The 26,931-nt window shown below is 46.1% G+C and overlaps 1 protein-coding gene across 1 annotated transcript; it reads left to right on the top strand.

Annotated features, from left to right (window-relative positions):
• The first annotated feature begins 10,692 nt into the window (after positions 1-10,692).
• Positions 10,693-24,762, top strand: TGM7 (transglutaminase 7). Its single transcript, XM_010836258.1, has 13 exons — positions 10,693-10,798; positions 12,005-12,187; positions 13,053-13,298; positions 13,884-14,002; positions 15,875-16,003; positions 16,085-16,262; positions 18,535-18,673; positions 20,053-20,156; positions 20,591-20,833; positions 21,310-21,636; positions 21,996-22,156; positions 24,214-24,347; positions 24,603-24,762. The coding sequence occupies exons 1-13, from the start codon at positions 10,693-10,695 to the stop codon at positions 24,760-24,762; spliced, it is 2,229 nt and encodes a 742-aa protein (XP_010834560.1).
• Positions 24,763-26,931: the final 2,169 nt, after the last annotated feature.

The raw sequence follows: 26,931 nt of genomic DNA, 5'->3' as shown, positions 1-26,931 counted from the left end.
AAAATCTATAAACAGAATATAATATGGTCAAAGAACATGATTTGCAAAACCATCATGAGTATTTTTTAACTGAAGTATAGTTGATTCACAGTGTTGTGCCGATCTCTGCCGTACAGTACAGTGACTCAGTTGTACACCTATATACATTCTTTTTAATACTCTTTTCCATTCAGTTTATCACAGGGGACTGCATATAGCTCCCTGTGCTCCATTAGGTCCCTACAGAGGACCTCATTGTTTATCCATTCTCTATATAATAGTTTGCACTTGCCAACCCCAAACTCCTGCTCCATCCCGCTCCTTCCTCCCTCCTCCTAGGCAAGCACGAGTCTGTTCTCTGTGAGTCTGCTTCTGTTTGGTAGAGAAGTTCATCTGTGCCGTGTTTTAGATTCCACATCTAAGTGATATCAGACGATATTGTCTTTCTCCTTCTGACTTAACTCACTTCGTATGACACTCTCTAGTTGCATCCATGTTTCTACAGATGGCATTAGTTTGTTCTTTTTATGACTGAGCAGTATTGCGTTGTATATATGTACCACATCTTTCTCCATTCATCTATCGATGGACATTGAGGTTGCTTCCACGGTTCGGCTATTGTGAAAGGTGCTGCTATGAACACAGGGGTGCATGTATCTTTTTGAATTAAAGTTTTGTCCAGATATATTTGCAGGAGTGGTATTGCTGGGCCATAAAAACTGTAATGAACATTGATCATAACTTAATCAATTGATTATAACCTAATTAAAAATTAGTTGCCCGATATAGTTACCTAGCTACATTCCAGGTGGGGTGGCAAGCACATATAAGAGGCTGGTGTGGGAACTACATTTAATATCCTGGGATAAAGCATAATGGAAAATAATAGAAAAAAGAATGTATATGTATGTATGTATAGCAGAGTCACTTTGCTGTACAGCAGAAATTAACACAACATTGTAAATCAATGATACTTCAATTAAAAAAAAGAATGAAGAAGCTGACAGGTTTATGGAGTTGGTCAAGAACCAAGGTTTAGTGTAATAAATAAGGCTGGGAGTAATCAAGAGCTCAATTTGATGTGGGATGTTCAAGTTTTAAAACTAATCACCAGCATCTATAAAACTCTAATTTCTAAAGCAGTGAAGGAAAAACAGCTTTTTTTTTGTTTTTTTTACAATTTTGAAACTCCAAGCCTCTGACCCTTTGCTTTGATTCTCGTTGGTCGATGCAGACAATTCCCATGCCAGTTTCAGAAGAAGCCCTAGCTTTCCCCATTTTCCTCCTTTGTTCAAGCTGTGTCTTTGGCCTGGAAATTCTTTTTCCTACCATCTCTCTCTCTCTCTCTCTGTTTTTCTTAAATCCTCTTCATCCTTCATGACCAGTGGCTGCTCACATATCACAAAGCCTTTCCTGAGCTCCTCCCTAAAAGACCCCCATGGTTCTGACCCTGCTACTCAGGGAAGGGTCCTCTGTAGAGAATATTTGTGTGTGTTTTATCTCCACTAACATATTAAACAAGAGGTTAAAGATCAGCTTTTACTACCTTTGTGTGCCTCAAAACTACTAACATGGTTCCATCAACATCACAGTCATCAATTTTTATAAAAATGAAGGAAGGAGGGAAGGAAAATAGTACTGGAAATTGGGAAACTCAGTCTTAATGGGGCCAACAGGATTGACAAAATGGAATTTGTTTGGTTAACCTGGATAAAAATATTATAGTTATTTTAGGAGAACCTCTTTTCCCATATAAGCCCCCAAATAAGAATTGAAGGGTTTGAATAAATAATAAACAAATAAGTTTTAAAAGTATAAAAGCTTATTTTACAAGGCAAAAGTCATTATATTGTTTAAGGCCATATTTTCAAGTAGAATGGCAAATTGTCTTATATGGAAATGATCACTTTAAACAAGTTCTATCTTAAAATACAGGATGACTGCAACTATGGGAAAAAAACAAACCACCTCAGCATAGACAAAATAACGAGAAGGAAATTTACCAAAATGTATACCGCCCTCCAACACGAGTGAGTCCAGTGTATCCAACTAGGACCATTTCCTTAAATACACTCAACACATTTTAAAAAGGCAAAGGATATGACAGAAAGCTTTCGTTGTAATAAGCACAGAAATGTGTGATGAATCACACAGATTAACCCAGACAATTAGGCGCCTCCTACACACCTTGGACAATGATCAGTAAATATGTAAATGTCTTTCTGTTTTCTCTGCAGCACTATTATTTTACCAAACCAAATACTTCCTCCAGGATTGTTGACTGGATGCTTCTGCTTCTCTCTTTAAACTGTCAGTCTGGCTGAATACTCAGGCCCAGATCTCCAGCCATGGTCCTCCTTCTACTTTTCTCACTTTTTCTTTAAAAAAACAACAAAAAAAATTTTTTTTTCCTGGGATGTTCCTGTTGGTCCAGTGGTTAAGATTCTGTGCTTGCACTTCAGCGGACATGGGTTTAATCCCTGGCCAGGAAACTAAGGTCCCACACACTGAGGGGTGCAGCAAAAAAAAAAAAGAAAAATTTCCCTCCCTTATTAAAACGTCTTACCCTTGCACTGTGTGTGTGCACTGGTCACTCATTTGCATCTGACTTTTTACGACCCCAAGGGCTGTAGCCTGCCAGGCTCCTCTGTCCACGGAATTCTCCAGGCAAGAATACTGGAGTGGGTAGCCATTCCCTTCTCCAGGGGGTCTTCTCAACCCAAGGATCAAACCTGGGTCTCCTGCATTGCAAGCAGATTCTTTACCATTTGAGCCACCAGGGAAGCCCTACCCTCGAACTGTGGATTTGTTTAATTAAGAAAAGTATAAATCATCTCAAGTAGAAATCACAATCATTCACAATCTGCTCTCACAAAAGAGCAGTTTATGGTATTTACTTCTGTCTTTTAAAAATGAGTCCACCTGCACAAACAACAGTTTTTACAACATTGGAATAAGCTGCATTGTTTCTATCCTGCTTTTTCCTTCCAGTTAACCTTGTATTATAGGCATTCCCCCTTATTCTTGGAGAGTTTGTCAGCTTCACTTTTAACCAATAGCACAATAATTCACCATTTTAATATACTCGTTAAAGATACAATATGCAAAGTTCTCTGGTCCTATGGCTATTCGTGAATAACCTTCCAGAGGGTAGCTCCTTCCTTCCTCATCTCTCTCCTTGACTTAGAGTGAATTGGGTCCCAAGCCTTGAAGTGACAAAGGCAGAAAATGCCAGATCCAAACCACGCCTTGCCTTCCCTGTGGAATCTTCTCAGCTTAAAAAGGAGACCTCAGAAACAAATCCCTCAGCAATCCTAAAAAAGGCTTTCGACAGAAGCGCTCTTCCTTAAGCTAAGATGTACCCGGAACAACGGGAAACCTAAGAACGGGAGGAGTACTAGGAGGAGGAGGAGGAAATTGTAGCCCCGCCCGCCTCAGGACGGAGGGAAAGGTTCTAGTGAGATGACTAAATGCTTAGAGAGGCAATTTGGTCTAGAGTCTTAATGCTGATTCGTTGAAGGGCCTTGGCTGACAGAAGGAGGGAGATGGATGAGGGTGAGTACTGGGAATCTAACTTTCCTGAGGCGCTAAGTCCAGGGAAAGGAGACATCTGGAGAGGGGAGGAGAACAGCAGAGACAGGAGACCCTGAACTGATGCTGTTACTTTGTTGTGCAATCTGCCCCCTTCCTCCTAGTTCCTCACCTTTGATCAGACCTTGGCACAATCATACAGTCATTCCTTTCCTTCTGCATGGATTCAGCTTAACCTTGAAGCTATGGACAATCTTTTCTTTAACATCCTGGGACTGGAATGACTTTGGAAGGTCTGAGGAGGCCCACAGGGTGCCTTTGGTACTTGGGAGGTCGTTTCCATGGCTGACTCTGGAGCTGAGGGAGGGCCACCTCCAGGATCCTAGACCTCTCCTGGTCCAGCTGCTCCTTAGAGAGCTTTCCTGGCCCCTGAGCTCAGGCCCCCTCAGAGCGGCAGCCACTCTGCTGCTGGGACTGAGAAGACCAGGGCCGGGCAGGCCGGGTCAGCCTGGCAGACAGACACACCGAGCCTGCCAGGCGAGGGTAATAAGATGGAGTGTGCATTTCTTAACGCTCTGTCCTAAATTCTATATTATATAAACTATTAGGAATTAGAGATGCACACGGTATTTTTATACAAGCCAGAATTTAGTAGAGCCTTCTCCAGAGACTTGTTCTTATGCTAGATTCCAGGGTACTTTAGTGCTAAATTCTAGGGTATTTCCCCCTTCGGCTATCCCCAATTACTGTAAGCCTAAAATGTTATATTATCTTTTAAAATATTATGCTTTAACTAAACAAGTAATACACACAAAAACATATGCTTGTTATAAAATGTAAAAAGTTCATATTTTAGGACAAAAATCCCCAAGTCCCCTTTTATGTACAATGTACTCCCAATACTCCTCCTTCCTCATTGGAAAGAACTGTCAACAATTTGGTTAACTGCTTTTAAATAACACTAGGTATATAAAATTGTTTTATACAATAACATTATATAATATATATTATTTGATGACTTGCTTTTTAAAAAACTTAATCATATATCTCAGAAATCTTTGCAGGCTGGTACATATTGGTTTATCAATTGGTCTAAATAATTATAGTTTTCCATTCTGGGCATATAAATACAATTTCTTTAATAAATTTATTTATTTGTACTATGCCTTATTCCTGGACATTTAGATTGTTTCCAATATTTTTCTCTTATGAACAATACTGCCCCTGTCAATATAACTTTGCATATGTATACAAATACTTATGTGAAATATTTCTTAAAGAAGAATTATTGGATCAAATACAATATCCACTTTAAGTTTTGATGGCTATTTGTAGAGGAGGGAAAACTTAGCATTTTTCCCTCTCCCAGTTAGGCTTGTTGGCTGGGGACCTATAAATTAGATCAGCAAATGACAGATTAACAGAAAAAAAGAAGTTTCTTAACACGTGCTCTGCACATGTACAAAGAAGCATGCTGTGATGAGTAACTCCAAGGGGTGGTGAGAACTTGGGCTTATACATCACATTAACAAGAGAACATACATTTTTACAGAAAGGACAAAAGAAAAGGACTTTGAGTTTCTAGGGCAGTAGATTGTTGGGAGGTAAATTAAGGGAGGGAACTAATGGAAGATAAGGGTTAGTTAATACATTGTTATATAGATTCCTCTGGGGCTATCTCTGGGTTGATGAGGGTCTAGAGCTGTCTCTGGTGATTAACTTCTGTCCTTCCTAGTAGAGAGGGGAGAGGGAGTGTGCATGCTCAGTCAGTTGCTTCTGACTCTTTTTGACTCCATGGACTATAGCCCACCATGTTCCCCTGGAATTTTCCAGGCAAGAATACCAGAGTGGATCGCCATTTCCTGCTCCATGGGATCTTCCCAACCCAGGGATCGAACCTGCGTCTCTTGCATGTCCTGCACTGGCAGGCAGATTCTTTAGCACTGAGCCACCAGGGAAGCCAGGGGAGGGGGGACACCTTTACAAGTTAAGTTCTGCTTTTAGGCAAATAGGGGAGGGCAGAGAGCTTTTCTTTTATCTGCTGCCTCTCAATTGCCTTCAGCTCAAAATAATCTTTATTCTGAAGTGGTGTATTTCGGGGTGGCATAATCTGCTACCCTTCAGTATCAATCAAATTTCTCTAAAAAGTCTGTATGAATTTATACTCACACCATATATGAAATATAGGAGACAGCCCATTTCCATATACCCTCACAAAATATACTGTTATTCTTTTAAGTATTTCTGAATGGATCAAAGATGGAATCTCATTATTGTTTTCATTTGCATTTCTCTGATTATAGCAAGACTTCTTAATATTTATGGCAACTTTTATATATAATGGATATTCATCCTTTGTTACATTTGCTGTAAAAGACCTAATCATTTAACTTGTACAGCCAGTCAAGTAACACTTTTCTCCTGCCAGCAGCTATTTGAATTGCTGAGTACGGAGTGGAAACAATCAAACAATATAATCATGTAGACACCATTAAATGAAAATAATGTTTCAAAGAAACAACATGGTAGTACATGATTAACTGACAGACAAGTGGTTCAAAGCCTAAGAAATCAAAGAGCAGGGCAAGAGGCCAGGCGGGTGCCAGAGCTTGTTCTTCCCTGATTTGCTGGCATTGCAGGATGAGGAGGTTAAGAGGGACTGTGGTTTCCACTGTGTTCTTCAGACCCATAGGGCTCTACAGAGCAGTCAAGGGAACCCCCACCCCAGTTCTTCCACCAGAGTTGCTCCTCTCAGGTCTGTTGGTTATGTTTTTATTTGAATAAAGCACAATAGTCATTTATTTGGAAAGTAAAAAAAAGTGAAAACCTCCAAACCAACTTAAGAACTAGGTTCTACAATCAAACTGTCTAGGTTTAAATGACAATTTTGCTACTTACTAGGAGAAGGTAGTGGCAACCCACTCCAGTACTCTTGCCTGGAAAATCCCATGGACAGAGGAGCCTGGTAGGCTGCAATCCATGGGGTCGCTAGGAGTCGGACACGACTGAGCGACTTCACTTTCACTTTTCACTTTCATGCATTGGAGAAGGAAATGGCAACCTTACTCCAGTGTTCTTGCCTGGAGAATCCCAGGGACGGGGGAGCCTGGTGGGCTGCCGTCTATGGGGTTGCACAGAGTCGGACACAACTGAAGCGACTTAGCAGCAGCAGGTAGGTGATCCCGGGCAAGTTACTTAACCTCCCGAATCCTCTGTCTGCTCATCCGTAATACGGAATTTGTAATATCTTGTTGGGTGTTGTAGGAATAGAGGGAGACAATGCATGACACACGTAAAGCCTGGTGCTTAATAACACTCAGTAAATGTTAGTGAGATATGAAACTTGTTACAGATGCTCCCCATCCTAAAATAACAGGGAAGGATTCACAAGGAAGCGGATGCCGAGTTTGCTTGAAGAATGGGTACAATGCAGACATACACAGGTTGGGAAGAGGCAGGGGCATCTAGAGGTAAAGCTGGGCACAATCTATTGGGAGGCCACGATACACACAAGGCAAGTCCAGTTTATTTATGGGCTATTGGGAGGTAAGGCTGGATACATGTGTTAGGACCCCATCGTGGAGGGCTTTGACTGCTTGGCTAAGGATTTGGACTTGCATCTTTAGGTAGTGAGACATTTTCCTCCTTATACAGAAATGCTCAGTAGTAATCTCATCACATTGGAATCTCTGTAAGCTCTCACACAGAAGTGCCCTTTCGTATTTCTTAAAAGGCAAGAGATGAAAAAGAATGAAGTGTTAATCAAAGTCCCAAACTGACAATAACAATGAGAAGTGGAAAAAGAAAAGACATTGATGGAGAATTGGACTAACAGCAGGGACAGAGGCAGGAGAAGTAAAGGAGCTGAGTCCACCTGACATTCAACGGCAGGTGTCCACTCCCTCTGCTGACTGTACCAGGGGCCGTCTTGTCCCCTTCACTACCTCTGTCTGGAGCTTTCTAGTCCTTTACTAGTAGCCTGCTTGCCTGGGATGTTGTGGGCAGTGGATTCTTTCAACTTGCCCTAGTCTGCATCCAAATTAGCCGAGGCCTTAGGAAGCCCAAGAAGTCAAGGTATTTCACCAGAGGTTTACTAGCTTGCATGCCTGTGGCCACCAGTCCCTCGCATACACCAGGGTGGTTCTTCCTACCAATGCCTTTGCCGAGATCTCATTAGCCTTTGCCTAGGTTATTGCAATAGAATTCTTACTGCTCTTCATAGCCTAGTCTTCTTTCCCTTTGGTCTGGATTAATTCTGAAGCACAGCTGTGATCGTGACACTCCTCAAAAACTTCCCTTTAATCAAAGCAATACTTTTCCTTAAATGCAAAAGGAATACATGTTCAAAGCAAATGCTGGGCTGACAGAAAAAAACTCAAAGGAAAGAAAAATTTCCCATAATTTTACCACCTGCAGTTAATCTGTTAACATAATGTTTTTTTTAAATTTTCTGTGTTGCTTTCTAAAGTTGCATGAATTATTTCCCCATATCCTTTGTCCTTTTGTTGATTACATTAGGATGAGAGGGATAAACTTTACGTATTCAATTCTGAAAAAGCTGGCTAAAAATGTAACATTCACTTTATGGCATATAGAAGGGGAAAAAGTGGAAGCAGTGACAGATTTTATTGTGGGGGGCTCCAAAATCACTGTGGATAGTGACAGTGGTCAGGAAATTAAAAGACACTTTCTCCTTGGAAGGAAAGCTATGACAAACTTAGAAAGCATCTTAATAAGAAGAGACATCACTTTGCCAACAAAGTTCTGTCTAGTCAAAGCTATGGTTTTTTCATTAGTCATGTATGGATGTAAGAGTTGGATCATAAAGAAGGCTGAGTGCCAAAGTAATGATACTCTCAAACTCTGGTGCTGGAGAAGATTCTTGAGAGTCCCTTGGACTGCAGGGAGATCAAACCAGTCCCTCCTAAAGGAACCCAACCCTGAATATTCATTGGAAGGACTGATGCTGAAGCCAAAGCTTCACTACTTTGGCCACCTGATGTGAAGAGCTGACTCATTGGAAAAGACCCTGATGCTGGGAAAGATTGAAAGCAAAAGAAGAGGGTGGCAGAGGATGAGATGGTTGGATGGCATCATCGACTCAATGGACATGAGTTTCAGCAAACTCCAGGAGATAGATAGTGAAGGACAGTGAAGCCCGGCATTCTGCAGTCCATGGGATCATAAAGAGTTGGACACAACTTAGTAACTTGAACAACAACATCCAATCCTTTTTGTAGGATATTTGGGTTGCATTGAATATCCTTATGTTCTTACTTTTATACACAAATTATGATTTTTCTTAGGAAAAATTTCTAGAAGAAGAATTTGTGGATCAAAGGAATTTGTTTCAAGGCATCCTTTCATTTCATAAGAAATGTTGATAAACTGCCTTCAGAAAGGTGAACATTTTATCTTCCCATCAGGGAGAGTTACACACATTACTACTGAGCAAATAGCAGCATCTCAGCCTGGAGTCAAGCCACTCCTCATCCTGGCCCTGCTGCCCTCGATGACCTCTCTCTCTCCTCCTCTACAGCCCCGCTGTCATCCTGCCAGGTTATTCTCCTTGTACTTCACACATATCCATCCACGCAAACATCTCCAAGCACCCACCAGGAAAGGCAGGAGATCGTGGAGGTTAAGGGGGCAGGCTCTAGAGCCAGCCTACGGGGGTTTGAGCCCAGCTGTGTCCTTGCTGCATGGCAGGGACAATATGAACACCTCCATCCCAGAGTGGCTGAGAGAACAAAAATGATTTCAGACACATCAAATGCTTCACACAGTGCCTAGCATGTGCTAAGTGTTCAGCGAATATCAGCTGTAATTATCAGCAATTAGGAACAATGTTCCTTCTAGGCAATGGGGGAGGCGTACAGGGGTGAGAAGATGGCCAAGGTTTCTGCTTCCTGAAACTGATTCTAGATGCTATGAAGTGTGCTCTGCAGAAAGTCAAAAGGCTGTTGTGATGGCAGATGATCATAGGGCAGGGGATGGGGCATCATGTTCAGTGGTTAAGGAAAGTCCCTGTGTGATGGTTACGTCTGAGCCAAGACCGGAGGGGGACTTGGGACGTCTAAGTGTTTTGATGTCTCTGAGGTCAGGAGGTTGGCACCTCAGAGCTCACTGCAAGCACACAGCTGCTCTAAGGTCTCTATTCACTTTAAGGCTCATAATACTTGGGGATATATTTTGATCCTTCTATATCCTTGTCTTTGTGTTAGTCAAGCACCAGGAGTCACGCAGCCGTGACTTACTTCTAATCTTACTCGTTATTAACCCGTGTGGGCTGGTGGCCAAGGCGAGACAGCCTTGTGGGCGTTACTATGTTGTTTTTTTACAGTTTTTTTTACTAATTGATTCTGCTTGATTTCCTGTTTTGTTGAACTTCTTGTTGATCCTCTTGGCTTTCTTTGCCTGCTCTCTTGAAGGCCCTCCCTTTTGTTCTCTGAAGTCACCGTCTCCTTGACATGAAAAACACTTCAGTGAGCTAAATGCATAATTATATTAAGTGAATATAATTAATGTAGGATGCATTGTGATATTTTCTATTCTACTCTTTAAAAAAATATTGGTCACATTTCTCTAAATTGATTTCACAAACTACTAATAGGTTAGACATGTTTACAAAATGCTGTTTAATTATTCACAGTCATCTGTCTTGGATTATGCCCTGAATTTTCTGGTTCCAATAATATAACTATTTAAGTACCTATGTTACATTTAAAAGGTTGGAAAACTTTGTACTATTTGATCCCGTGATTCACCTTTGAATCTGCCTCAAGGAAAGCTTGTTACTAGGAGAGGGGGTCAAGGGAGCATTGTACACGTTCTGTTTTCAGCCAGATGTTTGACAAATTTGTGAGAAAGATACAAAATGAAAGCTGGATTTGACTTTAGACTGTGAAGAAAATTTAAAAACACCTAAAAAAAAAAAGAAAAACAAAAAAACCCCACCTAATCCAGTTTCCTCACATAAAGAATTAGATGTAGTCACAGCTAGCTGAACATCTCTGCTGCTGCTGCTAAGTGGCTTCAGTCGTGTCCGACTCTGTATGACCCCAGAGAAGGCAGCCCACCAGGCTCCCGTATTTCCCAATGACTCAGTGTTAATGTGGAAGGAAGCTCCAACGGTAATACTCCACTGGCCTTGGACTTAACCCTTAATGCCTAAATCATCGTATGACCAAAGACTCGGACGACAACCTGGAAGACAGTTTCGCCCGTTCCCAGATGGCAAGAGAAAGTGTTTGGGTGAAAGAATTAGGACTCAAAAAAATTCAGCCAGGTAACAAAGACAGGCTAAAACCATCAAAGTGAACTCATTTAGTGAAATTGTAAAGAACTTTAGTGAAAAAAGAGTTCAAATTGCAAACGACACAGAAACTGGCTGGAGCAAACATGAGTTTTCCTTTAGGGTGCTGTTTGGCAGCATCCCCAGTAGCTACCCACTACACACCTGTAGCAGTCTCTCCCCCAGTTGTGACAACCAAAGACGTCTCCAGATTTTGCCAAATGTCCTGCAGGGGCCAAAAATTCCCCCGTTTAGAACCACTAAGATAACTGATGTGCTCCTCGGAGGGAAAGGACTGAATGTGTTTTTATCACCAGCAAAAACAGTGAAGCAAACACAACCCGAGGCAACAGTGCTAAGAGCAAGTACTGCTGCCTGAGCGCTCACCCTGCACCTGCCACCATGCCAAGGCCTTTACATGTGAATCCTCACTTAATGCCCACATGAACCCTAGGAGGTGGGCACACCATTGTCACCATTTTTCAGCCGAGGACACTGATGTCCAAGGACCTTAAGTGACTTGCTCAAGGTCTCACAGCCAAGATGGCGACGTCTTGCACCTTGCCTATTATGCCATGAGACTTTTAAGATTATACACTAAATATACACATTAGGCAGCAGCCACTGTCTTCATCCACCTGGAACGTGGCTGAGAAGTAAGAAATTAAGTTGTAAATAACCCTGTGGTGCCCAGCTGCACCCACATCCTAAAGCAGGGACTTGCCTGTAGCTGAGGTCCCAGCCTCCAGTCAGTTCTTTGACTTAGAAAGTGTGGGTCGCTCAGTCGTGTCTGACTCTTTGGGACTCTGTGGACTGTAGTCGCCTGTCTTTGACTTAATTCATACAAAATTCTAGTATGCTCTTTCTTCTATCATCAGGATAATAGAGTAATTTTTAGAAAGCTTGTCAACCAAAGCGATTAAGACCACAAGATGGCACTTCAAGGGTTAAGTTTCAGTTATCTGGAAATGTTGTGTTGTCTGGGACCCCAGTTCTTGAGCTAGGTTCAGAGGTCACTGGAATCACGGTGCTGAATTGCTCTCTGAGTCCTGAAACTAGGCAGCAGGGTGCAGAGGGGTCTGAGATCTGGACAGCAATCATAGCCAAGTTAGAGCCAGGTGCAACAGAAATGTCGAGAAGTACTGGGGATGCTGAGCCCAGGAAGCCACAGCTGTCCCCTTGCCCCATCTCACCCCCCAGTGGCAGCCTTGGAGCTCAGGTCCGTCGACCTGCAGAGCGCCAAGAACAACCAGGAGCATCACACACAGGAGATGGGCCTCCAGCGGCTCATCGTGCGCCGTAGCCAGTCCTTCACCATCCAGCTGCATTTCAACCGCCCCTTCCACTCAAAGAAGGACTCCATCACCTTTGTGGCTGAGACAGGTAAGCCCACCCCTCCCCAAGACAAAGTTCATCTGTAGGGCCCCTGCCCCTGCTTTCTGAACCACCCTCCCCTCTCTTCTCCTGGGACCCCCCAGATCCCTATTAGTGCACTTAAGATCTGGCTGACTCAGCCAACTAAGGTTGTGATAATAACAGACAACTTTTAAATATGCAACAGGCACTGTGCGAACAACTCATGCACATTATCTCGCACATTCTCTCATTTAATCCGTGACAAGACTTTCTGGTGGGTACTATTACGATCCCATTTTACAGAATAAAAACAAAACAAAAAAACACTGAGGCCTACATTGTAAAGGGGCTTCCCAGGTGACAGTAGTGGTAAAGAACCCACCTGCCAATGCAGGAGACATAAAAAACGTGGGTTCAGTCCCTGGCTCGGGAAGATACCCTGGAGGAGGGCATGCAACACACTCCAGTATTCTTGCCTGGATAATTCCATGGACAGAGGAGCCTGGTAGGCTATGCTCCATAGGGTTGCAAAGACTCAGAAACGACTGAAGCGACTTAGCATGCACGCACTTAATAAAGAATATGCCTGCAATGCAACAGACCTGGGTTTGATCCCTGGGTCGGGAAGATCCCCTGGAGAACAGAATGGCTACCCACTCCAGTATTCTTGCCTGGGAAATCCCATGGACAGAGGATCCTGGTGAGCTACAGTCCATGGGGTTACAGTCTGACACGACTAGCACTACACAGATGTTAAGTGTTTGTCTGAGGACACCTAGTGGCGGTAAAAGGATTAGCGAGTTGTGGGAGGAGGTAAGGGTCCTTCCAGTTCCCGGGCAATCAGGTCACACAGATTTTGAGCCTCACTTCAGGGTCTTTCTCTCCTACGCAGGACCAGCACCCAAGGAGCTGCTGGGAACCCGAGCCACCTTCTTGCTCACCCAAGACCGACAAGGCAAGGGCTGGAGTGCTTCTGACTTCACTGTTCATGCCAACTCGCTCGATGTCTCCCTTTTCACACCACCCAGTGCAGTCATTGGTCCCTACTCTCTGAAGATGGAGATCTCTCAGGGCCCAAGTCATAGCACGACCCACCCTCTGGGGACCTTCATCCTACTTTTTAACCCTTGGAGTGCAGGTATAACGTGTTCACAGGTTGTAATGCTGACTGATCGATTGAGAACGCTCTGTGAGGGTCTACTTAGCAAGTCCTGAAGATAAACTGCTGGATATCTATGCAATGTGTTACCATGTGCTCACTAAAAATCACCTTAACAGAGAATTTTTAATGGGATGATAAAAAAGTTCATGGCTTGATGTTAAATGAAATCGACTAGGAAATGGAACACATATGATCTTAATTACACATATGTGCAGAAAAAGTGCAGACAGGTTACACCAAAATATAATGATGGGTGTCTCAGTAGTGGGAAGGGGTGATCTTCATTGTCCTCTTTCCGTCATCCATATTTTCCAAATCTCTATGACCAGCTTGCTGCTTTTAAAACCAAGAGAAGATAATCTTTTTCTAAAGTATAGATTATGTCGCTGGCCTCTAGAAAAGCACATAGACTTTTAAGGAGCCCAGTCCTGATTTCTATTGCCATCAACTCATTGCTTCTCTGATTATCCAGGAAGATACTGTCGTTACTGTTTTTTAATTTTATTACTGTTTATTTTTTGGTTTGGGGCTTTGTCCCCTCTGCTACTCTTAACTGCTCAGAGGACGATGTCTACCTGCCAAGTGAAACGCTGCTGCAGGAGTATATCATGATGGACTATGGCTTTGTTTACAAGGGTCATGAAAGATTCATCACCCCCTGGCCCTGGAACTACGGGCAGGTAACAGTGGGCCTTAGACAACTGTTAGCTCGCGAAGTACCACTAACAGAAGTCAGGGTGTGTAGTGCTGGAGTGAGAGGCTCAAGGACGGAAGGGGAAATGCTTTTTCTTCTCAGTTTTTAATATTTTGTATGAAAAACTTAAAGCGTAATGCAAGTAGACAGGCTACTCTAATGAACCTCCATGAACCTCTTACCTTCAATGGTGATCAATTTGTGGTGAATCTTGTTTCATCTGTATCAAGGATTTACAAACTATAGCCTGTGGCCCACTGCCTGTTTTTGCATGGCCCAAGAGGTTAGAATGGTTTTCATACTTTTCAAACTGCCAAAAAACACACATTAAAAAAAAAAAAGAACACAGTCATCCTTTAGTATTTTCAGGGCATTGATTTCAGGACGCCTCCACAGATACCAAAACCAAGCATGCTCAAGTCCCTTATATAAAATGGAATAGTATAATATTTGCATATAACCTACACATATACTTCTCATATACTTTTAAAGTCTCTAGATACTTATAATACCTAAAACAATGTAAATGCTATGTAAATAGCTCCTGGAATTGTGCAGCAAATTCAAGTTTTGCTTTTTTGGAATTTTCAAGAATTTTTCCCCCTAATATTTTTGATTCTATTGGTTGAATCCATGGATGCAGAACCCACTGATACAGAGGGCTGACTGTATTTTGTGATGTGCAAATTATATGAAGTTCAAACTTCGGTGTCTAATAATACCCTTTTATTGGAACACGGGCATGCTCATTGATTGAGGTACCATCTGTAGTTACTTTCACGCCACAATGGCAGAATTGCGTGTGGAGACTGAGACCCTATGGCCTGCAAAGGCTAAAATAGTTATTATCTGGTCCTTTACAGAAAAACTGCTGATCCCTGGTGTATTCTCCCCCATTCCTCCTACCTCATCACTGAATTTTTTGGAAGCAAATTACCACGTCATTTAGTTCACTAATACTTCCAACTGTAGTTCTAAAAGATGATGACTCTCTGAAAAATTAAACCACAATCCATTATTGTAACTGAAATAATGAACGCAGTTCTTTAATAACACCAATTATCCAGTTAGAGTACACAGCAGGGGACCTTTGAGCAACTTTTCTACTCTCCACCTCCAGCCTTGGCTAGGATAGTTTGCCTCCGCCTCCCACTGCCATCTCAGCCCTGTCCACACACCCTGGGAGGGAAGAGTGGGGTGGGGGCAGGAAGCAGGGAGCCTTGCTGAGGAAGATCAGTTTCCTGTTCCCTGACAACCTGTATACTTTTTTGAAAACCACCAGGGCATTTGATAGCCGAAAGGGTTAGGATGCATGTACAAATACATGTTGTATGTCCTGGGTCTATACCGTCTTCTGTGCCACACCATCAATGCTGGACCCTCTCCCTGACTTCAAGGCTCTCCATGCTCTTCTCACTCCTCACATGCCTAGCCTTATATTTATCCATCTGATCGTTTCCTAACCCCACAAGTCCTCCAGAAAGAACATCTCTGAGCCTCTGTCTCTGGTACCCATTGTGCCCAAAGACCTCAAGTGAACACCCCTACCTGGAGCTCTTCCTGTCTATTTAGTCTTTCCAAGCCCACCGGCTCCAATAGTCTTCTTTCATTTGACTCTAATCTCTTTAAATTCCATTTGCATTTTCCTTCAGAAACACACAGGTTAGTTCTTCAAGTCCTGAATATGACACATTCCCAACTTGACTTATAAGCTCCTTGAAGGCAGGACCTGATCTGATATTTAGCACCTACCCTCACCACATATACACCATCCCTAAACGTCAGTGCGACCGAGTTGGCTTCAGAATTGAAGACGTTTTTATTCTTCTCTTTGTTCTTCCGTGACTTCCCCGGCAAGTTTGAAGAGGACATCATAGATATCTGCTTTGAGATTCTGAACAAGAGCTTGTACTTCTTAAAGAACCCGTCCAAAGACTACTCGCAGCGGAACGACGTGGTGTACATCTGCAGGGTGGTGAGCGCCATGGTAAGACCGGAAGCTTCCCCGGCCCCACCCCAGCGTCCCCAGCACGGGCACTTCGGAAACTCATCTGTCTGTCCTCTTTAGATCAACAGCAACGACGACAGCGGCGTGCTGCAGGGGAACTGGGGAGAGGACTACTCCCGGGGGGTCAGCCCCCTGGAGTGGACGGGCAGCGTGGCCATTCTGCGGCAGTGGGCGGCCAGGGGCGGGCAGCCTGTGAAGTACGGGCAGTGCTGGGTCTTTGCAGCTGTGATGTGCACGGGTGAGTGAGGAGGGCGGGGTGGGAATGCAGACTGGCTTATTGACTATGATAACCCTCTGAGGTCGGGCGGGATTGTCTCTACTTCATCTCGGTTAATTGTGGCTTGTCTACAGCCCCACGGCTAAGGAGTCGTGGATATTCAGCTCTTAAACAGCACACTCGCTAGTCTCAGGGAATCCTGCAATATCCAGTGAAGTGCTGCAATCACTCCACAGACTCCTTGATGGAGCAGTTAGACTATTAGAATGGTCACCTGGATAGATGGGCTTCTGGTCCCAAAGTGGTGGCAAAAGTGGCTTCTTTCTGCCACCAGCTCAGGCTCCTCAGCTCAAGATGAGCCTGGGGTCAGGGGCAAGTTGGGGGAAGCTTGAGATGCCGGCAGATGATCTGGGAAAACCTGATCTCACCTGTAGGCAGAGCTGCCGGCTCCCAAACACAACTGAGAGATTCTTGAGGAGTTATAATTAAGAGATTTACTACTTTGTTAACTACCCTTAAGGAGCATCCATGTTTTATATATTTATCAGTTATTTATAATTTAGTCCCTAGTCATCAATCATATTATCTGTGGATATGAGGGAAAGATGGAAAGCACTGTAGTGCCTGTTTATCCTCCCCCAAGAGGCAGAAGTACCTGGTACAGTGCTGCCTGTTCCACTGTGAGGCTCGAGAAATGTTTACTGAACCAATATGCTGACTCTGAGTTGGAGAATGAGGGAGCACAGAATGCGAAGGGCAGAGAAAGGGGCTGAAGTTCTAAACTTTTATGAGAAGGGCAACACAGCTTTGTAGTTATGTACAGGTGCTGCAGACAGCGGAGAAGTTTAAATATGAGTGCTGAAATCAATTGACCTCATTGTGCTCATTTGTTTTCATTGGAAAATGCTCAGCACAGTGCCAGCACTTCGTACAGCCAGATTTGCCTTAGGCTGGGATGTCCCTGATCAGGCAGGAGTTAAGGAGGAGGGCTTAGGCCCTTAGACTCTGCGGAGAGAGGGAGAAGGTCTGGATCTGTATCTTTGCTCCACGTCTGGGCCTCTCCACTGCCAGGCCCTAGAATCTACAGCCTTTGCATGAGAGGAGAGCTGCTTCTGCTGTTACCTCTGGCCACTCGCAGCCCTGGTCTGACTCTCACCCCTGCCAAAGATTTGTGAAAAGCCCAAGAGCTGTGCTGGGAGTGGACAGGTGATTGCAGACCGGTGGTATCCTTTGGGGCTCTTGAATGAATCAAAACAAAAAGACTGGCCAATCTCAATAGTCCTCTTACATTTCAAAGCATTGGCATCCCCACAGCAGCCTCAATGGGCACCATTTGCTCCTAAGAAGGATTGTTGTTCAGTCGCTAAATCATGTCTGACTGTTCATGACCCCATGCACTGCATCATGCCAGGCTCCTTAGGGGTGGGATAAACCTATCTCTAAACTCCTCATCTTGCCTGTACAGGTGGGGGCCTGGGTTTCAAAGGTCACATCTGGCTCTTGGCTTAATTTCATCTGCCCCTGATAGGTGTGTCTGGTGGTGGCAGTAGGAATGGGTTGCCATTTCCTTCTCCAGGACGATGGTATAGTGTCTGCTTTGTGATTCCTAAGAAGCCACAAGAGGGTGCTGTTGTCTTATCGAAGATGGTCATTCCCTCACTGTCCAGGCAAGATTCCCTTTGTCACTGATGTCTTCTGTGTATCTCTATAAATCTATCCTGCTCTTCTATCCATACTCTGATTTCTCTCTTACCTCTTTCAAACCCTTTCATTTGAATTGAGTTAAAGATCCAGAATTTCAGAACTGAAAATCATCTGGTCCAACTCCATTTTGTTACATATAAGCTAAGGACTAAGGCCCAGAGAAGTTAAGCCGTCTACTTAAGGTCACACTGCTTCTCTTCTGACCACAGCACAGGTCTCATTTTTTTTCTTTTCTTTCAGATTATCAATTGTTTAGGTTCTCTGTTTTTGGTTTGGAAAGCTGCTGAATGGGAAAAGCCCTAAATGATCAATTGAGTTGTTGTTAATTGTTTTAAGTGTTGTAAATTGTTTTAAGAGCCTCAAGTGATTTCTTTCTCTGGTGGAATGGAAACCATGGATCGCACAGGTAGGCTGCAAGGTTTCTGGGCCTGGGTGCGGTGCTCTGAGGATAAAGGAGGTGTAGGTACAGATCTGCAAGCACCGTGGCCTTTTTCTCTCCTCCAGCTTAAAAGTGACAAAGTATGTACCTGAGACCAGTGATTCTGCTTGAAATGGATTTGGTAATTCCCCATGCTTTTCCTCTCTTTAGTAATGAGATGCTTAGGTGTTCCAACACGTGTTGTTTCCAATTTCCGTTCTGCACACAACTCGGATGCGAACTTGACCATTGACACCTACTATGACCAACATGCAGAGATGCTGCCAACTCAGAAACGAGACAAAATATGGTAAGGGGCACTGTCTCCTGCAGATCTCTACTCCATTCCAGGTAGGGCAGGAAAATTCTGATGCTTTCTGGCCTTAAGGAATTTCTGCCCCATACATTGTTGCCAGTGCTCAGCCAGTCCTCAGCCAGAAAGCTGATCCAGCTAATCAGATTATCACATCAAGCTCATTCCAGACACAGAAGACTATGAGTTAATGTACTCTGAGGTTGGCAACCAAATGAACAGATTGTGAGCCCTCTGAATACTGACCTCATCTTACTCTTCCTTCACTGAGCCTTTCTGTCTGTCTGCACATTTCTCCGTTTCTCTCTCAGGGCAAAGCCAGGACTAGCTGTCTCTGCATACTTACTCTGATCTCGCTCGACCTCTCCTCTCCCTGCCCCACTCTCCCTCCTGGCTGGCATCTGTGTGTGTCTCTGGGTGTCCCTTTATTTTTGGATCTCTCGTTGCTTCCCCTGGTTCCTTTCTCCTCTCTTCTACCCCAAATCTGATTTCCTGTTTTTGCTTTTCCAGCCAGTTTCCAGGTAAGACCTTTGAGTTTGTATGAGAATTAGCTGCTGTCCCTAGCACTCCCTCCCTCTCTGAGCTCCTCGAGGGCTGAAACTTCTCTGGCTCAATGAGCAGTAGTGTACCTGGGGAGGACATACATTCGTGCAGAATTCTGTCTGTGAACACACAGCCTGAACCTAATCATGAGGAAACATCGGGCAAGTCCAAAATGAGGGCCACTCTGATAAAAATCGGTCAATCAAGACTATGTTCAAAATGTCAATGTGATAAAAACAGCCTGAGGAACTCTTCCAGTTCAAAGGACACAGAGGGTATTGCACAACTAAAAGCAATGTGTGATCCTGCACTGGGTGGAAACAAATGCCGTAAAGGACATAATTAGGTCAACTGACAACACTGAAATATAGACAATAAGGTAGATAAAGTATAAATATTAAATGCATGAAGTTGAGAACTGTATAAGAGTATGTAAAGGAAGATCCCTATTCTAGGAAATCTCCATCTGAAAGAAAGCCAGTGCGAAAGCAAATAGAGCAAAATGCTAACAATAGATGAACTGGGTATATGGGTGGTGTTTATCCTAGTCTTGCAACTTACTGTAAGCTTGAAATTACTTTCAAATGTAAAAAAAAAAAAATAGAAGAAACAATGATATAAAGCACTCAGTGTAGGGTCTGCTGCTAAGTCACTTCAGTCGTGTCTGACTCTGTGCGACCCCATAGACGGCAGCCCACCAGGCTCCCCCATCCCTGGGATTTTCCAGGCAAGAACACTGGAGTGGGTTGCCATTTCCTTCTCCAAGTGTAGGGTCTGATACCTGGCAAATCTTCTGAAAATGTGAGCCCTTTTCTCCTTACTGCCTTCTGCAGGAATTTCCATGTCTGGAATGAGTGCTGGATGATCCGGAAAGATCTCCCTCCAGGATACAATGGGTGGCAGGTTCTGGACCCCACTCCCCAGCAAACCAGCAGCGGTGAGTGAAGACCACTGTGGAAGGGCCTGGGCTCTGTGGGGAGGCCAATCAAAGTGACTGACCCCGTGAGCAGGAGGCCGAAAGGGAGCGATGCCTGTCCCACTTCATCCACTTTCCAAAGTCGTAGCAGAGACAACTTCGGGTCAGGGGTCTAACTTTGCCATTGACGGCTGGGTGGGCCAGTAAGTCACTGTACCTCTCAGACATTTGCTCCACTGTAAAGGAGGGAAGGTGAGGATGATGCTTCCCAGGGTGGCTGTGAGCATCAGATGAATTCGTGGGAACTGGAGAGCACCCTGTGGAGGAGGCTCAGTGATGCCACTGCCTCTCCCCATCCCACCTCCCTCCTCTGCCTCCTGTGGCCACGACCCACTGGCCCTAGTCCACCTGTCAGCAGCCAAGTTAGTGGTCCACAACTCCTGTTCCCTGCCCAGGGCTGTTTCGCTGTGGCCCTGCCTCCGTGAAGGCCATCAGGGAAGGGGAGGTCCACCTGCCTTACGATACCCCATTTGTGTATGCCGAGGTGAACGCTGATGAAGTCGTTTGGCTACTGAAAGATGGCCAGGCCCAGGAAATCCTGGCCCATAACACCAGTTCCATCGGGAAGGAAATCAGCACCAAGATGGTAGGGTCAGACCAGCGCCAGAACATCACCAGCTCCTACAAGTACCCAGAAGGTGCCTGGGACCCCAGGGTTTTCAGGGAGGGGGGCAGCTGTAACCTCCTTTGCTTGCCCAGCAGCAAAGAGGTTTGAAGATGACTCTCACATGTAAATCATCACCACCTAACCTAACTACCTCCTCCTCAAAAGACGACTAAGAACAGCATCCAGTGCTTATATTCAGGAGCTCATTTAACCCCAATTTTTGGCAACTCTATGAGGCAAGGAGATATCCCTGGGCTATACGTGACAGAGCCCTGCACCAAGAGGGGAAGGGACCAGGATGCAGCGAGGGTTTGAGTCCAGCAGCCAGCAATACCCATCCCTGTGTTCTCAGCTGTGAGGCTGTATCATCTCTTTCAGCAGCTATTCTTGGGGTTGGGACTTTGGGAGGGGGTCTGGGAGTTTCTGGGAGCCTTGTTTCCCTAAGAAGGTCATTGTTCCTCTTGAATCCTCCCCACTGATGTCTTTCCTGGCTCTCATTTCTGTCAGGATCCCCTGAGGAGCGATCTGTGTTTATGAAGGCCTCCCAGAAAATGCTGGGTGTGCGGAGGACCTCTTCACCCTTCCTAGATCTGTTGGGGTCTGGGGGCGCTGTGGGCCAGCCGGCACAGCTGCAGCTTCACCTGACCAGGAAGCCTGAGTGGGGCCAGGACCTGCTGCTGAAGCTGCATGCCCGGAGGGTGGCGGACAGAGCCCACCCCCAGGGGCCCATCCACCTGGTGGTGGGCTTCTGTGCACAGACTCTGCTGCACAATGGTGGTACCCGGCAGCCCCTCTGGAGACAAAAAGTGCACTTGACCCTGGACTTTGGGGAGGGTGAGTATGAGGCAGGCCTGGAACGGCATCTACAGGGAAGGGAGCTTGGGGCCATGAACAAGTCACCCGCAGTGTAAACACACACACACACACACACACACTCATTCTCACATACATGGGGCAGTGAAGCTGCTGTTGGCAGGAGGTTGAATGCCAGGTACTATACCTCTGATGCTGCCACCAGGGAAACACAGCCATGAGCTTGGGGGGCTGGGGTGGAGGGTAAGTACTCTCTCTCTCTTTCTCACACACATACACATGTAACGCACACTCATTCTCTCTCACACACATACACATTTTTACTCTCTCTCTTTCTGAGACCCATTCCTGGACTCAAAATGCATTTTGTCTGTGCTTAGATATACAGTGGCCGCTCTCGCTACCTTACAACAATTACAGAAACAAGCTGACAGATGAAAAGCTGATCCGTGTGTCTGGCATTGCCAAAGTGGAGGAGACAGGGAGGTTCATGCTGGTTTTAAAAGATATCTCCCTGGAGCCTCCCCACTTATCTATTGAGGTAAGGCATCTGGACAGAGAAGGGGCTGCGGGGGGCCTCTGACTCAGCCAACCCAGGGGCTGGGGGTATAGCAGCTAACAAGACACAGTCCCTGCCCTGGACACCAAATGGATGATTAGAGTGCAGTATGGTGTGGTCTCTGTGCTCTGTGCAAATGGAAGGCTTCCCAGAGGAGGTGACATTTTATGGAGGATGCACAGGAAGACACTGTAGAGAAGAATGCATTTTAAGGCAAAGAGACAAGAAAGGCAGTGTCTGGAAGTCGGAGGAGAGGAGACAGTTTTGAGAGAGACTCAAGCCAAATTCCTTGTCACCTGATAAGACAGGGGTGACAAGGAGGAGGGAAATAAATGAAAGGTGAGCCCACCTCTCCAGTTCAGAGGCCTGAGGGGCTGGCGAGGCCATGGCACAGGGAATGAACACAGGTGGAGGAAGGGTCAGTGGAGGAGGGCGGGGATGATGCCCAGCTCCTGTTACCAGGGTTTTCCTTCCTCTGAAGCCTCCTTCCCCCACTCTCCCCTCTTACCTGGAAGACTCGCCCACTGCCTAATCCTCACCTGACTGTGCACCTGGAGGATTTGTCAACAGCACTCTCTACCCCGATGGGAATGAGAACCGAGTGGTTCCACGTCATAGACCATCTGGCCACCTGACAGTTTCTCCTGGGCTGTGAGGTCATCAGGCAGCCTCCCACGGGGGCCGGGGGCGGGGGGAACAGTGGGCAGAATCACAAGAGCAGGCACAAGCCTGGGGCTGAGATGAGGCCCTGCCCACCACACAGAGCCCTGGTTACAGCAGGATGCACTGCAAACACATCAGATGCCAACTAGGCTATTAATTGGTCCGTGTTGGTGAGAAGGAGATCCCCAGGTGGCTCAGTGTTAAAGAATCTGCCTGTCAATGCAGGAGACAGAGGTTCAATGTCTGGGTTGGGAAGGTCTAGAGTAGGAAATGGCAACCCACTCCAGCATTCTTGCTTAGAAAATTCCGTGGACCGAGGAAACCTGGCAGTCTACAGTCCATGGGGCTGCAAAGAATTGGGTGTGACTGAGCATATTGCTAAGGAACCATGGCATGATTTGTATGACTCTGCTGGATACCAAAGCTGTTTTGATCTTGCTCCACTCTGGCACGCTCACTAGGGTACAAAGGACTCGTTTCTTTTCTCTGAGTTCCAGGGGAGCCACAATGTGTTCTTCCTTTTCTGTGATTCTCTGACTGAGCCAGAACACGCTCCCAGGAGGATCTGGGTGGGCGAGTCATTTCCGTCCAACACTCGTTCACCAGATAGCCATCATATGGCTGGCACTATGCTAGGCACTGGGGCTCAAGAAGTGAGCAGGATGGCACCCCTGCCTCCCACTCACAAACCAAGGCCGTGATTTCCCTATGACACGGCCCTCACGTGTGATGCACACCTGAGAAAACTCAGAGTGGGTCTGCTAGTGTACGTGGAGACAGAGCAGAGTCAGGGAAAGACCCTGGCTGGGGTCTGGGCCACCTGGGTCAGGTCTGGGCTCTGCCATTAACATTTCTTGGGACCTTGGCCTCAGAATGACACCATTGGTGGCATATGGATGGCACAGTTACACCACTTCCTCATCCCACGCCTGTGTCAGACATTACTAATCAATCATAAGCCTCTCATTGACTCTGGATTGTCCTCAAGATCCTTTTTTTTGTATATTTATTTTTTAATTGAAGGATAATTTTAAGATCCTTTTTAACACAGCATTCCTATCAGTCACAACTAACAGATTGGAGCTGGCACTTAAGCTGAAATCTAACTGCCATCCTGAGCTAGATGATGGGGAGGGAATAGATTTCAACTTGGTGCCAATTCCCCATTGGCGGTGGCTTCCAGAAGTACTGTGAGCTTCTAAGACAGGCCAGGGTATGTGATAACCACGAATACCCTGGGCTTCTGTTCTCTCCCCTGCAGCATCTTAACCCCTAAATAAGCAGTCCCTGGTGGTCAACAGATGGCTGGAGTTTGCTGAACCGAGTGCAGAAAGGAGGCCACGTCCCCACGATATCCTTGTCTTCTCTCCACACAGGTGTCTGAGAGGGCTGAGGTGGGCAAGGCACTGAGAGTCCACATCTCGCTCACCAACACCCTCTCCGTGGCTCTGAGTCACTGCACAATGGTGCTGGAAGGCAGTGGCCTCATCAATGGGCAGATATCAAATGAGTAAGTCCTGTGGCTACCCACCTGTCTCCTGGTCTTTGATAAGGGGAGCCTCGTGGGGTCATAGGATGGTCCTTAGTCTCCTGGATGATGCCTCCTTGCCCCCACCTTCCCACCTTCCTCCAGAAAAGGTTGAGCTTGGTAGGTGGTGTGGGTGGGGTAGGGTGGGGTGGGAGGTGCTTACTGACCAAGAGCAGAATCCAGAACACTCACCCCAGCAGTTACTCCAGGCTCTAACAGGCCCTTTCTGACCCGCAGCCTTGGGACTCTGGTGGCCGGACACACTATCGAAATTGAAGTGGATCTCTACCCCATCAAAGCCGGACCCCGCCAGCTCCAAGTCCTTGTCAGCAGCAACGAGATCAAAGAGATCAAGGGATACAAGGACATCTTTGTTGCTGCAGCCAGGGCTCCTTGAGCCTCACGCTCACCTCCTCAGGCCCTCTAGTTGCCCAGCTCCTTCCCTGCCCCACCTCCAGACGCCCTTTCAGCCCCCCTACCCACCCTCAGGCCCACCTTGCTCTCTTCTCCTCCTGGAGGTGTGTTTTATCTTTGTTCCTCCACTGTTCTCTTCCTGGCCTACCTGGGGGCGAAGGGAAGCTCTGTGCATCTTGGGAAGAGACAATAAAAATACTTTATTTATTATCCGTGTTCTTTTTCTGTGCTAACAAGCTACTTACTGCTTATGGTCCTCTGTGGCTGGGCCCTTCCTGTCTTCTCTCTCCTAGAACGGCCCCGGCCACAAGAGAGTGCAATGTGATCTCCTCTAAATTAGCCTCTCTGGAATGCTAGATCCTAGGTCTCTCCATTTAAATCATCTTAGCAAGTCCGCAAGCAGAGGCTGGAGGGAGGTCCAAGCAGAGGCTGGAGGGAGGTCCGGGGGAGGGGACCTGGGAGGATTCTGGGAGGACAGGGACTGCAGCGCTGTGGGGACCAGGCAGAAGCTGCTGCTGGCCTGAGAGCCTGGGGACGGTGAGGCAGGGCCCACTCAGGGCGGTCCCAGGATGACTGGGAAGCACTTCGTAGAGGCTGCCCCCCTAAACAGGCCCACACATTCCCCGGCCCCGTATTTACCCCGCCCTCACCCGCTCACCATCCCGAATCTTTTCTTCCTGTTCCAAGTCACACTGACTCCTCTCAGCTTCTCTTCATTCATATGGCGTGTTTTTGTTATTTTAAGGATAGGGAGCCACTCTTTTGTATTTTCTTCCTGTAGTTCTTCAGACCATGTGTACTCATCTTAGATAATTTGGAAAGAACAGAAAAGTGAAAAAGAAACAAAAATCACTGATAGCTTCCCCATCCCCAAAGAAATCTCTGCTAACATGTGCCACATACCTTTCTGGTCTTTCCCCACCATCATTGTGTTTTTGAAAGTTATCATTACACGTGTGTGTGTGTGTGTTAGTTGCTCAGTTGTGTCCGAGTCTTTCTGACTCTATGGATTGTAGCCCACCAGGCTCTCTGTCCTTGGATGTCCCAGGCTAGAATACTGGAGTGGGTTGCCATTCCCTTCTCCAGGGGATCTTCCCGACCCAGGGATTCAACCCGGGTCTCCTGCATTGCAGGTAGATTCTTTACCGTCTGAGCCACCAGGGAAGCCCACCTTAAACTTATACAATATTATATGTCAATCGTATCTCAATAAGAAAATAAAAACTAAGGTTATTATTGCAATTAGACCAAGCTCCATCGCGGGGAAACCGAGAAAACCCAGAAATGTAGAGAAGGAGAGCACCGTCCTGTGAGTTCTCAGGGTGGGCCCTTCGACCTGGCGCCTCAGGTTCACTTGCCTCCTCTCACCACCCTCCTCCCCTCCCCGCTTCCTCCTCTCTGCTTTTTATTTATTTTGCTTTCGCAGGTAGGGCAGGAGCCTGCACACCTGCACTCCACCCTGGTGCCAGCTGCACCCGTCCCCATTAAGCGCTTATCTCTGCTGTGTTCCGGGTGGCTTCCCGCCCTCCCCTGGGGCGGGGGACCCGGAACCTGGGCTGGCGCCTGCAGAAATCTGAAACCTTGCTGGGCTGCTGAGTGCCAGTCCTCCTTTGTTAAGTCATTGCCCCTCCTGCCCAGGAGTCTGGGGGCACAGGGCTCCCTGGCTGGGTCATTTGTGTCACTGGAGGGGGAACAGTAGACTGGCTTCTTCCTGGGTGTCCCGGGGCCTCTGAGGGGGTGGGGATATTAGCCACCTCGGCCTTCCCAATTGACCTTTCAAATAATTTCCTCTCTCCCCACCTAAACACTGGCTTAAAAAACATACTCTGTATGCTCTTCTCTTTTCTTGTTTTCACGTGGTGAGCCTGTCTGGCTTCATTTTCCCACCTCGTTTGGACAAGCCTGACAGTCTCAAAGGTCCCATCCCCAGGACACGCATCCATGCCCACTGCCACCACACACCCTGAGGTTAGGTCCTGAGCAACCCTGCCTCTCTGTCCTCACCCTAATTCCCTGTGGGGCCAGGTGGCTCAGGCAATGGCACCCACAGATAAACTGGCAAAAGAAGTGCTGGGGCTGTGGAACAAAGGGCACAACCAGACAAGCACCCTGGCTCCTGACTGCTAGTCTTCCTGTGGCCTGAGGTGTCCAC

This window comes from Bison bison, unplaced genomic scaffold (genome assembly GCF_000754665.1).
Source record: "Bison bison bison isolate TAMUID 2011002044 unplaced genomic scaffold, Bison_UMD1.0 scf7180017864061, whole genome shotgun sequence".
Taxonomy (NCBI): Eukaryota; Metazoa; Chordata; class Mammalia; order Artiodactyla; family Bovidae; genus Bison; species Bison bison.
This window is presented reverse-complemented; position numbering and strand designations above follow the sequence as displayed.